Genomic DNA, 15,666 nt, shown 5'->3' with positions numbered 1-15,666 from the left:
TAACTATATACCTGTTATGCTCACATCCAAATCATTGATATAAATGACAAAAGGTAGACGACCCAGCACCGATCCACTCCACTGGTCACAGGCCTCCAGTCTGAAAAGCAACCCTCCACCACCACCACCCTCTGTCTTCTACCTTTGAGTCAGTTCTGTATCCAAATGTCTAGTTCTCCCTGTATTCATGAGAATTAAACTTTCTAACCAGTCTCCCATTGGGAACCTTGTCGAGTGCCTTGCTGAAGTCCATATAGATCATGTCCACCCCTCTGTCCTCATCAGTCCTCTTTGTTACTTCTTCAAAAGACTCAATCAAGTTTGTGAGACGTGATTTCCCACGCACAAAGCCATGATGACGATCCCTGATCAGTCCTTGCCTTTCTAAATACACGTACATCCTGTCCCTCAGGATTCCCTCCAACAACTTGCCCACCACCGACGTCAAGTTCACTGGTCTATAGTTCGCTGGCTTATCCTTACCACCCTACTTAAACAGTGGCACTGCATTGGCCAAAGTGCTGGTGAATTTAATGTAACATTTGATCCAGCAGCTAGCAGTACCTGGGTTGCTACAAAACAAAAAGTTCAAATTTGGCCAATCAGTTTAAATCATGCCCCAAGATACTAAATTCCAATCAAGCTTGAATTTGTCTGAATATTGTCAAAATCCCAATGAAACTATCCGATGCTTTGGGGTATAGACAAATTGTAAAGTTGGGGGAGAACTGCCAAGCTACCACCATATGCAGACTGCCTGTAGAATAGCTATCTTAAAGGGACCTTATTCTAGCAGCGACCTATGACACAGAAACCTGAGGAAGATACAAAGAGAAGATTCGGCAACTGGCTGGTTTTGAAATTTGAATTTCTTGGTAAATGTTAATCGGGAGTATTATCAGACCAGTATTGTAGAAGGAAAGTTTTTTAAAAAAAATAGTTTCGAGAAAGGAGTTGTAAATAGTTTTTAGTTAATATTCTATGTTACACTTAAAAAAAAAACAAAGTTCTTAAATTTGTTTTAAACTTTAGTGACTTTTGGGATAGTTCTTGGCCTCTCAAATTTTAACAGATTACAGCACGGGTTAAATCATTTCTGTGCTGCAGGTTTAAATTAGCAGACAAGATTTACACTGTGTCGTAACACTATGAACCTGCACTTTTAAGGTCGCTTTGTTCCGCAACACTCCCAGGACCTTACCGTTATATATTTACCTCTGCCTTCATTTTCACATTGATCTAAATTAAAGTCTATCTACCAATCCTTGGCCCATTTAGCCTATCTGATCAATGTCCTGTTGAAGGAAGACATGAATAGCCTGCTAGAAATGATGAGGAACACACTATTTCGTGAGAGAAAGGAACTTGAGTAAGTCTGTACTTATAGAGTAGTCGTGTTGGAGAAATGGATGGGATTGAAGGCAGATGGGTTCTTAAGGCCCTGATCATGTCCATTTCAGAGTAGTTAACTAAGTGGTCCTAGAAATAGTCAATGCCTTGGTGGTCATATTCCAAAATTCTTTAGACTCTGGAACAGTTCTGACAGATTGGAGGGTAGCTAATGTAACCCCACTATTTTAAAAGGAAGGTAGAGAGAAAACTGGTAATTAGAAACCAGTGAGTCTGAACTGAGTAGTGGAGAAGATGCTCTGTTATCAGGAGCACTGAGAATGCAGTGGTGGAATCAGACACAGTCAGCATGGATTTACAAAAGAGAAATGCTCGACAAATATATTGATAATCTTCAAGGATGCAACTAGTAGAGTTGATTAGACGGGTTGGTGGATGTGGTTTATTGGGACTTTCAGCAGGCTTTTGCTGAAGTCTCACAAAAGAGGTTAATGTATAATGTTAAAGGTCATGGCTTTAGGGGTAGTGTATTGCAATGGATAGCAAATTGGTAAACCGACAGGAAACAAAGTCGGAATAAATGGATCTTTTGTATGAGGAGATGTTGAGTTAGTTAGGATTGTATTCACTGCATTAAAGAAAGATAGGTGTGGTGGTTCTTACAGAAATCTGTAAAATTTTGAAAGGACTAGACCGGTTGGATACAAGAAGGATACTCCATGATGGGGACATCCAGAACCAGGGTTGATAGTTTAAGATAACAGGTAATGCAGAATACTGGGCTAATGGCAAGATTCTTGGTAGTGTAGATGAACAGAGCGATCTCTGTGTCCATGTACATAGATCCCTGAAAGTTGCCACCCAGATTGATAGGGTTATTAAGAAGGCCTGTGGTGTGTTAGCTTTTATTGATAGAGGGATTGAGTTTTGGAACCATGAGGTCATGCTGCAGCTGCACAAAACTCTGGTGCGGCCACATTTGGAGTGTTGCTTCAGTTCTAGTCAGTGCATGATAGGAAAGATGTGGAAGCAGAGAAGATTTAGTAGGATGTTGCCTGGTATGGAGGGAAGGTCTTATGAGGAAAGGCTGAGGGACTTGAGGCTGTTTTCATTAGTGAGAAGAAGGTTGAAAGGTGACTTAATTGAAGCATATAAGATAATCCGAGGGTTAGATAAGTTGGACAGTGTGAGTCTTTTTCCTCGGATGGTGATGGCTAACATGAGGGGACATAGCTTTAAATTGAGAGGTGATAGATACAGGACAGCTGTCAGAGGTAGTTTCTTTACTCAGTATTAAGGGCATGGAACGCACCGCCTGCAACAGTAATAGACTCACCGACATTAAAGGCATTTAAATGGTCATTGGATAGGCATATGGACGAGAATGGAATAGTGTAGGATAGATGGGCTTCAGATTGGTTTCACAGGTCGAAGGGCCTTGTACTGTGCTGCAATACTCTATGTAAATGTTTTAGGACTAAGATGAGATGAAATGTCTTTACCCAGAGCCGACTGAGCCTGTCGAGTTTGCTGCCACAAAAAGTAGTTGAGACCAAAATATTCTGTTTTGAAGAGCGGAGGAGAGAAAGCTCTTTGAGCTGAAGGGATCAAGGATCTGATGAGGGAGTGGTGAGGAGCAGAACAGGAATGAAGGTACTGAGTTGGAGAATCAGCTGTGATCATATTGAATGATGGAGCTGGCTTGGGCGGTGAAATGACCTCCTCCTAAATTCTGATTTTTTTTGCATAAGTTGGGACGAACAGTAGATGCTAGCCAACCAGCAGGGCCCATGACCCATGAGTGAATGGAAAAAGATACTGTTTTGTCAGGTGTGCTTTGCTAATTGGAGTAGTGCTGAAGTTTCTTTTTTACTGTCCTTTTTCCATGACCTCAATTACTTTCAACTGGCACCACTTTAGATATGTAATGAAAAAACTCTGCAAATGCTCTGTCTTCTCAGTATGCTGGAAGGCCTCTTAAATAACAGTAGAGCAGTCGAGCATGTTGAGCATCTTTACTGCATGTTTATATATGTAGGGACCATGTGCTGTGTCCTTCTGGCTCCAAGGCCCTTCAATTCCTATCTGAAAACGTGTGATTTCCCCACAACCAGTTGATCTAAATTCTGTTCACTGCATGCTTCAAAGCTGGGTATTGGCTTATAAAGCTTGAAATTTGATGTAGTCTTCAAGTTTTTTCCTGTTTTGTTTTGTAGGAATTAAACAGATTAAACCTTGAATCCTCTGCCAATTCAAAATATTCCTCAATGATGTCTGATTCGTCGGTATCTTTAATTGATCCATCTGTGATTTCTCCTGATTCTGTGCCTCTTGGTTCTGGATCCTCAATATTGGCCAAACAGCTTGTAAATAAACCCAAGTCTGGAAGGAGTTTGCTTGGCGGTCCTGCTGCTCTGAGTCCCCTAACGCCAAGGTAATTCTTATTGTTTTTATCAAAACCAAGCTTTGTGTTTGTTAAATCTTAAAAAAAGAAACCTGGAAGAACTGAAGATGCTGTAAATCAGAAACAAAAACTGAAATTGCTGGAAAAGCTCAGCAGCAGGTCTGGCAGCATCTATGGTGAGAAATCATAGTTAATGTTTTGGGTACAGTGACCCTTCCTCAGAGCTCAATTCCTCAGTTCTGAGGAAGGGTCACTGGACTTGAAGTGTTAACTCTGATTTCTCTCCACAGCTGCTGCCAGATCTGCTCAGCGTTCCAGCAATTTCTGTATCGGTTAATTCTTGTTGCCTTACTCTAGCTGTATTGTTTTTTCATGTTAGTGACTTGGAGGAATAATATGCAAGTTTCCTGGCAGCTGCATGCCCATTTGGCCAGAGAAACATTCACTTTTTGGATCTTTGGTCGTAATGCACCCAATGAATCACTTAATTTCTCCTTTTGTTTCTTGTATCTCAATAACCAGAACAGTCCTATTTTAGTTCTGCAATCTGACTGGATTCAGAAGAAATCTTGCATGGAGCTTTGCAATAATGAAACAGTGAGGGGAAGAAAAGAACATTTCTGGAATTTTAATCACAGCATTAACTGCATTCCTTTGGTTTATTTTCAGTGTGGTAGGCTCAGGAACGTCTATCCCTGGGTTCTGCATTCCAAATCCATTTCTGTTGATTTTTGTTCTTGGTTCTCAACCTTCTTGCTCCTTGGAAATCTAATGAAGGAACAAACCTGCAATCTGATAGTCTGCATACTCTAAGCGTAAAGATTAATTATGTTTTTATATCTGGTCGTTTTAATCATAGAATCACTACAGTGTGGAAACAGGCCATTTGGCCCAACAAGTCCACACTGACCCTCCGAAGAATGACCCACTCAGACTCATTCCCCTACCCTTTTACTCTACATTTCCCCTTATTAATGCATCTAACCTACACATCCCTGAATGCTATGGGCAATTTAGTATGGCCAATTCACCTAACCTGCACATCTTTGGACTGTGGGAGGAAACCGGAGCCCTCGGAGGAAGCCCACACAAACATGGGGAGAATGTGTAAACTCCACACAGTTGCCCAAGGCTGGACCCAAACCCGGGTCCCTGGCGGTGTGAGGCAGTAGTGCTAACCACTAAACTATTGTGCCACAAGCTTTTCAACTCAGTGGAGGTTTCAAGTGTTAAACCAACCAAATACTCGTGAAGTTCATGGCTGTGAATGGAATGAGTGGGTGTGGTCTGTAGAAAGTTAAACTTAGACTGACATACTGGCTGTTGCAACCTAGGAGGGATTTAGCACTTGTGAAACTGTATACAACTAAATGGACTAACTATATTTTTCAGTTTTGGAGTTTTGCCTCTGGAGACACCAAGCCCTGGTGATGGTTCCTTTTTGCCAAATTATACGAATTCTTCTTCTGTAATTGATTCATCTTCTACAGGAGGCCCCACCAAGAAGGTAAGGCATATTTTTTTCTTAAAAGAAGAGTTTTGGATCATAAAGGGGAGAGAAGATTTGAATAGCTGACAAGATTAGGTTCTGTGCACTTAGGCCGGAACTGGAAAAGTTAGAATGGGGGCAATTGTTTGAATGTAAATCCATATCTGACATGTGGGAGTTTTTTAAAAGCCAGTTGACCAGAGTTTGGGACCAGCATGTTCCTGTGAGGATAAAAGATAAGTGTGACAAGATTCAGGAACCTTGGAAGACGAGGGATGCTGTATGTTTAGAGCACAGAGTCACATAACATGGAAGCAGACCCTTTGGTCCGACAGTCCATGCCAAATATGTTCCCAACCAAACTAGTCCCACCTGCCTGCCTTTGGCCCATATTTCTCCAAATCGTTCCTATTTGTGAACTTATTCAAACATCTTTTAATTGTCGTATTTGTACCTGCACCTATCACTTCCTCTCATGGTTCATTTCATACACAAACCACTCTCGCTGTCCTTTTTTAAATCATTTCCTCTCACCGTAAAAATATGCCCCCTAGTTCTGAACTCAACCACCCGAGGGAAAAGATCCTGGTCATTCACCTTATCTGTGCCTCTCATGATTTTATAAACTCCATTAAGGTCATCCCGCAACCTCCTAAACTCTAATGAAAAGAAGTCTCAGCCTATCCAGTCTATTTTAATATCTCAAACCTTACATTCCTGGCTACATCCTGGTAATTTTTTTCTGAACCCTCTTCAGTTTAGTCATGTCCTTCCTGCAACAGGGTGACCAGATCTGCACAGTACTCCAGAAGAGGCCTCACCCATGTCCTGTATAACCTCAACATGATGTCCCAACTCCATATACTGAAAGGTTTGAGCAATGAACACAAGTGTGCTCAGAGCCACCTTAATCACCCTGTCTACCTGTGATACAACTTTCAAAGAATTATGTACCTGAACCCCCAAGGGTCTCTGTTATACAACATTACACAAGGCCTATCTATTAATTGTATAAGTCCTGTCCTTGTTTCTATTGTCAAAATGCAAATACATTTATCCAATAAAACTCCATCTGACAATCCTCCACCCATTGATCCAATTGATCAAGATGCCATTGTACTGTAAGATAAATTTGTTCGTTGTCCACTTGACCACCAGTTTTGATGTCATCTGCAAACTTGCTAACCATGCCTTGTATATTTTCATAGAACATTACAGCGCAGTACAGGCCCTTTGGCTCTCAATGTTGTGCTGACCTGTGGAACCAATTTGAATCCCTTCTATCCTATGCTATCCTTTTCACACAAAATTTTTATATAAATGACAGACGAAAGTGGATCCAGTACCAATCCCTGATGAACACTGCTGGTCATCCATCTCCAGTCTGAAAAACAACCCTCCACCACTACCCTCTGTCTCCTCCTGTAAAACCAATTTTGTATATAATTGGTCTGCTCAGCCTGAATCTCATGTGATCTGACTTTGCTAATTAGTCTTGTTAAAGGCTTTATTGAAGTCGAACTAAACAGTGTCTACTGCTCTGCCCTCATCAGTCTGTTTTGAGTTTCTTAGTGAAGTAATCAATGAAATTTGTGAGACAGCGTTCATGTGCACAAAAGCATGCTGACTTTCCCTAACCATTCCTTGTCCCTCCAAATGCATGTAAATCCCATCTTTCAGAATCACCTCTAATAACTTAGCCACCACCGATATCACACTCCTGGATCTCTCATTTCCAGGCTGCTGCTTAGAGCCTTTCTTAAATAAAGCACAACATTAGTCATGATGCAGTCCTCTGGTACTTCACCCATGTTTATAGATGATACAGATATTTCTGCTAGGGTTGCTGAAATTTCCTCCCTAACTCACCACAATATCCCGGGATACACTTGATCAGGTCCTGGAGATTTATCCACCTTTATATTTTCTAAGACCTCTAGCACATCCTCTCCTGTAATGTGAACTGTTTTCAAAACATCTACATTTATTTCCCAGAGTCCACTCACCCCATTTCTTTCTTCACAGCGAGGGAAGCGGGAAGTGTGGCAGGCAAATTATAAAGGAAAAGAAAGCAAATGCATCATTTCAGAAACAAAAATCAAACCAGGCCCTGGAGTATAAAAGTAGCAGAAAAGAACTTAAATCAGAAATTAGGAGAGTGAGAGGGACCATGAATTGTACTTGGCAAGTCAGATTAAGGAGAATCCCAAAATAGTTTATATGTATATTAGAAGCTGGAGGGTAGCTTCACTCAAGGACCAAAGAGGACGTTTGTGTGTGGAGCCAGAGGAAGTGGGTGTGGAAGTGGGTAATGTGCTTTGTAGTGTTATTCACCAAGGAGAAAGACCTCAATTATTCGAAGTTTAGAGAGGGGTTTGTTGATACTCTTAAGGCATCCTTTCTGAAGTATGATGCTCTTGCTCTCAAGGGAGTGCAGCAAAGATTTACCAGGCTGACTGCAGAGATGGTGGGAGGAGATTGCTGCGGCCTTGACATAGACCTTTGTATCCTCTTGAACCACAGATGTGAGCCCAGAAGATTTGGGAATACCCAATGTTGTTCCTTTTGTTTTAAGAAGGCCAGCAGAGATAATCCAGGAAATTGTAGGCTGATGCGCCCGATGTAAGGGGATATAGATGAGGTGGAAAGTTGGGAAGAAAAATGATAAATAGAGTTCAATCCAGACTTGTGAGAGATGATGCATTTTAGGAGGTCAAATGCAAGAAAGTACTGCAAATGGCCAGACGCTTTAGGGCATTGATGCACAGAGATTTTTGCAGTACAAGTCTATAGCTCAAAGTGACGACGCAAGTGGATAGGGTAAAGAAGGTGAACGTCCTGCTTGCTTTTTATTGGTCAGGGCATTGCATATCAAGTTAACCAAGTCATGTTGCAGCTGTATTAGACTTTGATCAGGCCACATTTGGAGTACTGTGCAAAGTTCTGGTCATTACACAGTAGACAGGATGTGGAGGTCTTGGAGAAGGTGCAGAACAGGTTGACCAAGATGCTGCCTGGATTGGAGTGTACTAGCTATGAGGAGAGATTGGACAAACTTGGATTGTTTTCGCTAGAGTACTGGAGGCTGAAGAGCGAAGTGTATGAAATAATACGGGGCCTGAATAGGGTGGATAGTCAGTCGTCTTCACAGGATGGAAATGTCAAATATAAGAATCATACGTTTAAGGTGAGGGGGGGAAGCTTATGCGAAGATTTGAAGCTCGGGTGCTCGTTGTTGTGGTTCTGTTCGCCGAGCTGGGAATTTGTGTTGCAGATGTTTCGTCCCCTGTCTAGGTGATATTCTCAGTGCTTGGGAACCTCCTGTGAAGCACTTCTGTGATGTTTCCTCCGGCATTTATAGTGATTTGTACCTGCCGCTTCCGGTTGTCAGTTCCAGCTGTCCGCTGCAGTGGCCGGTATATTGGGTCCAGGTCGATGTGCTTATTGATTGAATCTGTGGATGAGTGCCATGCCCCTAGGAATTCCCTGGCTGTTCTCTGTTTGGCTTGTCCTATAATAGTAGTGTTGTCCCAGTCGAATTCATGTTGCTTGTCATCTGCGTGTGGGGAAGATTTAAACGAGATGTGCGAGGCAGGTTTCTTATACAGAGGGTGGTAGGTGCCTGGAACGTGCTGCCAGGGTACTTGGTACCACTGTTAGTGAGGCATTTAGACAATGATGTGAAAAGGCAGGTAATAGAGGGATACTGACCATGTGGATGCAGCTGACATTAGTTGAGAATAACATCATGACATGAACATGGTGGGCTGAAGGGTCTGTTCCTATACTCTAAACGTTCTATTTTTAGTGGAATGTTGTAAGGCAGATTGGCATTGGCAAATATTAAGTAATTAGCACAATTATTTCCTGTTGTTGTCTCCTGCCTAAACCAAGTCTGTAGCACGAATAACTCAAGGTGGAACCAAGTCAGTTTTTACACAAAGTGGAAACAGCCGAGATGTAACTCCAACTCCACTGACTCAGTCACAGACGTCAGGTCCACAGACCAGGTAGGAGACCAGTTTTGCTCTTCTGTCCATTTTCATTCTTGAATGTGTATCTAGTAGATGTGGATTGAAAAGCAGGGAGTTGAACTGAGGTCAGAGTCATCAGTGATCTGTGAGAGTATAGTGCAAAAGACTTTCATTAGATTCGATTCCCTACAGCATGGAAACAGGCCCTTCGACCCCACAAGTCCACACCGACCTTCCGAAGAGTAACTCACCCAGACCCATTTCACTCTGACTAATGCACCTAACACTATGGGGCAATTTAGCATGGCCAGTTCACCTAACCTGTACATCTTCGGACTGGGAAAAAACCGGAGCACCCAGAGGTGACCCATCCAAACATGTGGAGTTTGCATATTCTCCCTGCAGACAGTTGCCCGAGGCTGGAATCAAACCTGGGTTCCTGGTGCTGTGAGGCAGCAGTGCTAACCACTGAGCCACCCTGCCGCCCTAACCAGAAGGGCTGAATAGGTTCCTGTTTTTGTGATGTAAGAGTTACAAAACTGGACTCCTGTCCAGCCTATCTATCGTGGAACTGAGCAATGCGGAAAGGCCAGTAATAACTCAATATCACAACCCCATGGTCCTGGCCAAAAAAACATACACTGCTTCACTTGGAGTGAAGGTGACCAGTGAATTTGACCTCCTAAAGCATCTTGTGCTTTCTGATGTGCAGGTTTAGGTTCAGATTGGGTTATTCATGGAGTACGGCAAATTGACACTTGTCTTTAGCATTGACTGAGCTATGCATAACAGACCGGAAACAACAGACTTGGTGAATTTACTTAAATCATAAACCCAACCTACTTCCTTTTGAATTTCATTTGCTCTCCTGGGCTTGTTTCAATAAAATTAATTATGAGTGCAAAGTAGAGCAGAATAGGACAGAATAGGGAAGGGTTACAATTTAGAGGACTGCGAGAAAACAGCTCATGTATGTAGAGTTAGAATGGGACATGACAGTTGGTGGGGAGAAAGATGATCTGCAGGCAGGGATGGGGAGAGTGAGCAGTGTGTGAATAGACCTTGGATAGAAAAGCAATGTTTACTCTGAGATCTGCAGGAATATGATGATATACTGCACATTCAATTCAACAGTGTATTCACACCTTTTGACAGTTCACAAACATGTAAAACATAAGAAGCCGATGAACAATCGAGTGCTTATCAAGAGTTGAAATGTGAAATGTTTTTTTCAAAATTTGTAGAATTATAATACCCAAACAGTGCCTGTTCTGCTGTTGGAATCAAATGTTTCAGGCTGTGGGGCTGGACTGTACTTGTTATAATCAAATAACTGAGAGTTGATCTTGCCCAAAACACGGAGCTGTGAAGCCTGCATAAAATAACTGATTTTTCTGTCATGATCTTGTTGTTCAGTGCAACGCAGGTACTGTTTCCAACCAGCACAGTTCCCACAAATGCACCTGGTAATGCACCACCCCGAAGAAGTTCCAGACTCTTTACAAGTGCCAGTTCAACTACAAAGGTAACTGGCTTTATTGTCATATTTACTTCAGATTGTACAAACTATTCCGCTGATTCTTGCCCTTTGCAGTATTCAGTTCTATTCTTCTAATAGAATAGAATCTCGACAGTGTGAAAGCAGGCCATTTGGCCCAACAAGTCCACACCAACCCTCCGAAGAGTAACCCACTCAGACCCATTCCCCTACCCTATTACTCTACATTTACCCCTGACTAATGCACCTAACCGACACATCCCTGACTACAATGGACAATCTAGCATGGCCAGTTTACCTAACCTGCACATCTTGGGATTGTGGGAGGAAACTGGAGCACCTGGAGGAAACCCATGCTTCAGACAGTCACCCGAGGCTGGAATCAAACACTGGTCTCTGGCACTGCGAGGCAGCAACGCTCACCACTGAGCCACTGTGCTGTAATGTTTGCACTCAAAAGAAATAGAATATAAAACATTACAGCAAAGTGCAGGCCCTTTGGACCTCTGTTGTGCCAACATGTGAAACTAATCTGAAACCCATCTAACCTCCACTATTCCATTCTCATCAATATGCTGATCCAATGATCATTTAATTGCCCTTAAAGGTGGCAAGTGTACTACTGTTGCAGGTAATGTGTTCCACATCCCTACTACTCTGAGTAGGGAAACTACCTCTGACATCTGTCCTCTTTCTATCACCCCTCAGTTTAAAGCTATGTTGCCACGTGCTAGCTATCGCCATCTGAGGGAAAAGGCTCTTACTGTCCTCTCTATCTAACTCTCTGATTTTCTTTTAGGTCTCAATTAAGTCACCTATCAACTTCTCTCTAATGAAAACAGCCTCAAGTCCCTCAGCCTTTCCTCATAAGATCTTCCCTCCATACCAGGCAACATCCTAGTAAATCTTCTCTGCATCCTTTCCAATGCTTCTATATCCTTCCTATAATGCGGTGACCAGAACTGTATGCAATACTCCAAGTGTGGCCACACCAGAGGTTTATACAGCTGCAACATGACCTCATAGTTCCAAAACTCAATCCCTCGACCAATAAAAGCAAACATACCATATGCCGTCTCAACAATCCTATCAACCTGGGTGGCAATTTTCAAGGGTCTGTGTACCTGGATGCTGAGACTTCTGTTTATCTGCACGACTGAGAATCTTACCATTCGCCCAGTACTCTGCATTCCTGTTACTCCTTCCAAAGTGAATCACCACACACTTTACGCATTAAACTCCATTTGCCACCTCTCAGCCTGGCTCTGCAGCCTATCTATGTTCCTCTGTAACCTACAACATCCTTCGTCACTATCCACAACTCTACTGACCTTAAATCTTTACGCAGAGAGTGGTCAGGGCGTGGAATGCCCTCCCTGCTAATGTAGTCAACTCAGCCACATTAGGGAGATTTAGATAAGCACATAGTTGATTTTGGGATAATGTCGGGGGACGAGCTAAGAATAGTTCACAGGTCGGCGCAACATCGAGGGCCGAAGGGCCTGTTCTGCACTGTATTATTCTCTATTCTATGTTGTCCGCAAATTTACTAACCCATCCTTCTATGCCTCGTCCAGGTAATTCAGAAAAATGACAAACAACAGTGCACCCAAAACAGCTCCTTGTGGTACACCACGAATAACTGAACTCCGGGGTGAACATTTCCCATTAACCAGCCCCTTCTGTCGTCTTTCAGATAGCCAATTTCTGATCCAAACCGCTAAATCACCCTCTATTCCGTGCCTCCGTATTTTGTGCAATAGCCAACCTTACCAAACACTTTACTGAAATCCATATACACCACATCAACCGCTTTTCCCTTCTCTAGCTGTTTGGTCACCTTCTCAAAGAACTCAATATGGTTTGTGAGGCACAACCTACCCTTCACAAAACCACGTTGACTATTCATAAATCATAGAACATAGAACATAGAAGAATACAGCGCAGTACAGGCCCTTTGGCCCTCGATGTTGCGCCGATCCAAGCCCACCTAACCTATACTAACCCACTATCCTCCATATACCTATCCAATGCCCGCTTAAATGCCCATAAAGAGGGAGAGTCCACCACTGCTACTGGCAGGGCATTCCATGAACTTACGACTCGCTGAGTGAAGAACCTACCCCTAACTTCAGTCCTATATCCACCCCCCCTTAATTTAAAGCTATGCCCCCTTGTAATACCCGACTCCATACGCGGGAAAAGGTTCACACTGTCAACCCTATCTAACCCCCTAATCATCTTGTACACCTCAATCAAGTCACCCCTAAACCTTCTTTTCTCTAATGAAAACAGCCCAAAGTGTCTCAGTCTTTCCTCATACGATCTTCCTTCCATACCAGGCAACATCCTGGTAAACCTCCTCTGCACCCGTTCCAGTGCCTCCACATCCTTCCTATAGTATGGCGACCAAAACTGCACACACTATTCCAGATGCGGCCGCACCAGAGTCTTATACAACTGCATCATGACCTCAGGACTCCGGAACTCAATTCCTCTACCAATAAAAGCCAGTACGCCATATGCCTTCCTCACCGCACTATTTACCTGGGTGGCAACTTTCTGAGATCTGTGTACATGGACACCAAGATCCCTCTGCTCATCCACACGACCAAGTATCCGACCATTAGCCCAGTACCCCATCTTTTTGTTATTCTTCCCAAAGTGAATCACCTCACACTTAGCTACATTGAATTCCTTTTGCCACCTTTCTGCCCAGCTCTGCAGCTTCTCTATATCCTGCTGTAACCTGCCACATCCTTCCTCACTGTCAACAACTTCTCCGACTTTCGTATCATCCGCAAACTTGCTCACCCAACCTTCTAACCCCTCTTCCAGGTCATTTATAAAAATGACAAACAGCAATAGTCCCAAAACAGATCCTTGCGGAACACCGCTAGTGACGTCACTCCATGAAGAAACTTTGCCATCAACTACTACCCTCTGTCTTCTTCCATCCAGCCAATTCCTAATCCAAACCTCCAACTCACCCTCAATGCCATATTTTCTGCAGTAGCCTACCATGGGGAACCTTATCAAACGCCTTACTAAAATCCATATATACCACATCTACCGCTTTCCCCTCATCAACCTCCTTCGTCACCTATCTCTTATACCTTTTCAAACCCTTTCCCCACAACCGATGTAAGACTCACTGGTCTATAATTACCAGGGTTGTCTCTCCTCCCCTTTTTGAACAAGGGAACGACATTTGCTATCCTCCAGTCTTCTGGTACTATTCCTGTCGACAATGACGACATAAAGATCAAAACCCAAGGGTTTGCAGTCTTCTCACTGGCTTCCCAGAGAATCCTAGGATAAATCCCATCTGGCCCAGGGGGCATTTCTATTTTTGCCCTTTCCAGAATTGCTAACACCGCCTCCTTGTGAACCTCAATCCCATCTCATCCAGTATCTCCGTATTCTTCTCGACCACATTCTTTTTCTAGTGTGAATGCTGATGAAAAGTATTCATTTAGCACTTCCCCTATCTCATTTGACTCCATGCACAACTTCACACTACTGTCTTTGATTGGCCCCTAATCTTACTCAAGTCATTCTTTTCTTCCTGATAGTTCTATTTGCCAACAACTTCTCATGTCCCCTCCTGGCTCCTCTTGGCTCTCTCTTGAGGTGTTTCCTGTGTTAACTTATAACCCAAGTACCCTAACTGAGTCTTCACCTCACAACCTAACATAAGCCACCTCCTTCCTCTTGACAAGAGATTTAGTAAACCATGGCTCCTTTGCTCGACAACTTATGTGCCCTACAGGCACATAATTATCAAGGACCCGCAGTAGCTGGCCCTTGAATGAGCTCCACATTTCCATTGTGCCCATCCCCTGCAGTTTCCTTACCCATCCTATGCATCCTAGATCTTGCCTCATCACATCACAATTGCCTTTCCCCTAGCTGTATATCTTACTATGTGGTACATACCTATCCCTTTCCATCACCTAAAGTAAACATAACCAAATTGTAGTCACTATCATCAAGTTTTCACCTCCCACCAAATTTAACACTTGGCAGGGTTCATTACTCTGTGCCAAATGCAATGTGGCCTTGCCCTTTGTTGGCCTGTTTACATACTGTATCAGGAAACCCTCCTGCACACATTGAACAAAAACTGACGCACCTAAACTACTTCAACTATAGTATTCCCAGTCAATATTTGCAAAGTTAAACCCCCCCCAAAAAAAATCTCTGTCACTCTCACTCTTATCGAGGATCATCTTTGCTATCCTATCCTCTACATCTCTGGAACTATTCGGAGGCCTACACAATCAGACTTCTGTAGATGCTGGAAATGTGAACATGAAAAGTTAGCAACGATACAGCACAGGAATGAGCCCTTCGGCTCATTGTGTCTGTGCCGATCATAATGCCATTCTAAACTAGTCCCATCTGCCTGCTTGTGGTCCATATGCCTATATTCCCTGCGTGTTCATGTGTCTCTCCAAGTGCCTTTTAAATGTTGGTATTGTGTCTATTTCCACCACCTTCCCTGGCAGCACTCCAGCACCAGCACCCTGCGTTTTTTTTTTAAAAAAAACTTGCTTTAGCATGATTCCTTTAAACTTTCTCCCTCTCATCTTAAAACTATGCCTGATAACTCATATACTCCAATCTAGGAAGCATCATGGTAAATCTCTTCTGCACCCTCTCCATGTCCTCGCAGTGTTGTGACCAGAACTGCAAATAATACTCTGTGTGGCCTGACTAAAGTCACATGTGTAACATGGCGTCTGAACCTTTATGTTTAGTGTCCCGACTGATGTATGTCGTCTTTCCCACCTTATCTACTTGTGTTGCCACTTCCACTGTAGTCCTATATCCCAAAGTCCTTTTGATATCCATGATCCGAAAGGTCTGGCCATCTTCTATTTGACCTCCCAAAAAACATCACCTTGCACTTGCCTGATTGGATCCAACTGATCTCTATCCTGCTGTA

At 43.0% G+C, this 15,666-nt stretch overlaps 1 protein-coding gene across 1 annotated transcript in view; it reads left to right on the top strand.

Moving 5' to 3' along the window:
* The window catches only part of cdc27 (cell division cycle 27), a 147,536-nt gene that overhangs the window by 91,755 nt on the left and 40,115 nt on the right, over nucleotides 1-15,666 (top strand). The window contains exons 7-10 of the mRNA XM_043675341.2: nucleotides 3,567-3,784; nucleotides 5,147-5,261; nucleotides 9,138-9,253; nucleotides 10,634-10,742. Coding sequence (XP_043531276.1) covers nucleotides 3,567-3,784; nucleotides 5,147-5,261; nucleotides 9,138-9,253; nucleotides 10,634-10,742 — 558 coding nt within the window. The remainder of the gene's footprint in view (nucleotides 1-3,566; nucleotides 3,785-5,146; nucleotides 5,262-9,137; nucleotides 9,254-10,633; nucleotides 10,743-15,666) is intronic.

Source organism: Chiloscyllium plagiosum, unplaced genomic scaffold (genome assembly GCF_037043375.1).
Source record: "Chiloscyllium plagiosum isolate Xiang-an unplaced genomic scaffold, Cpla_swu_hap1 HiC_scaffold_32, whole genome shotgun sequence".
Classification (NCBI taxonomy): domain Eukaryota; kingdom Metazoa; phylum Chordata; class Chondrichthyes; order Orectolobiformes; family Hemiscylliidae; genus Chiloscyllium; species Chiloscyllium plagiosum.
This window is presented reverse-complemented; position numbering and strand designations above follow the sequence as displayed.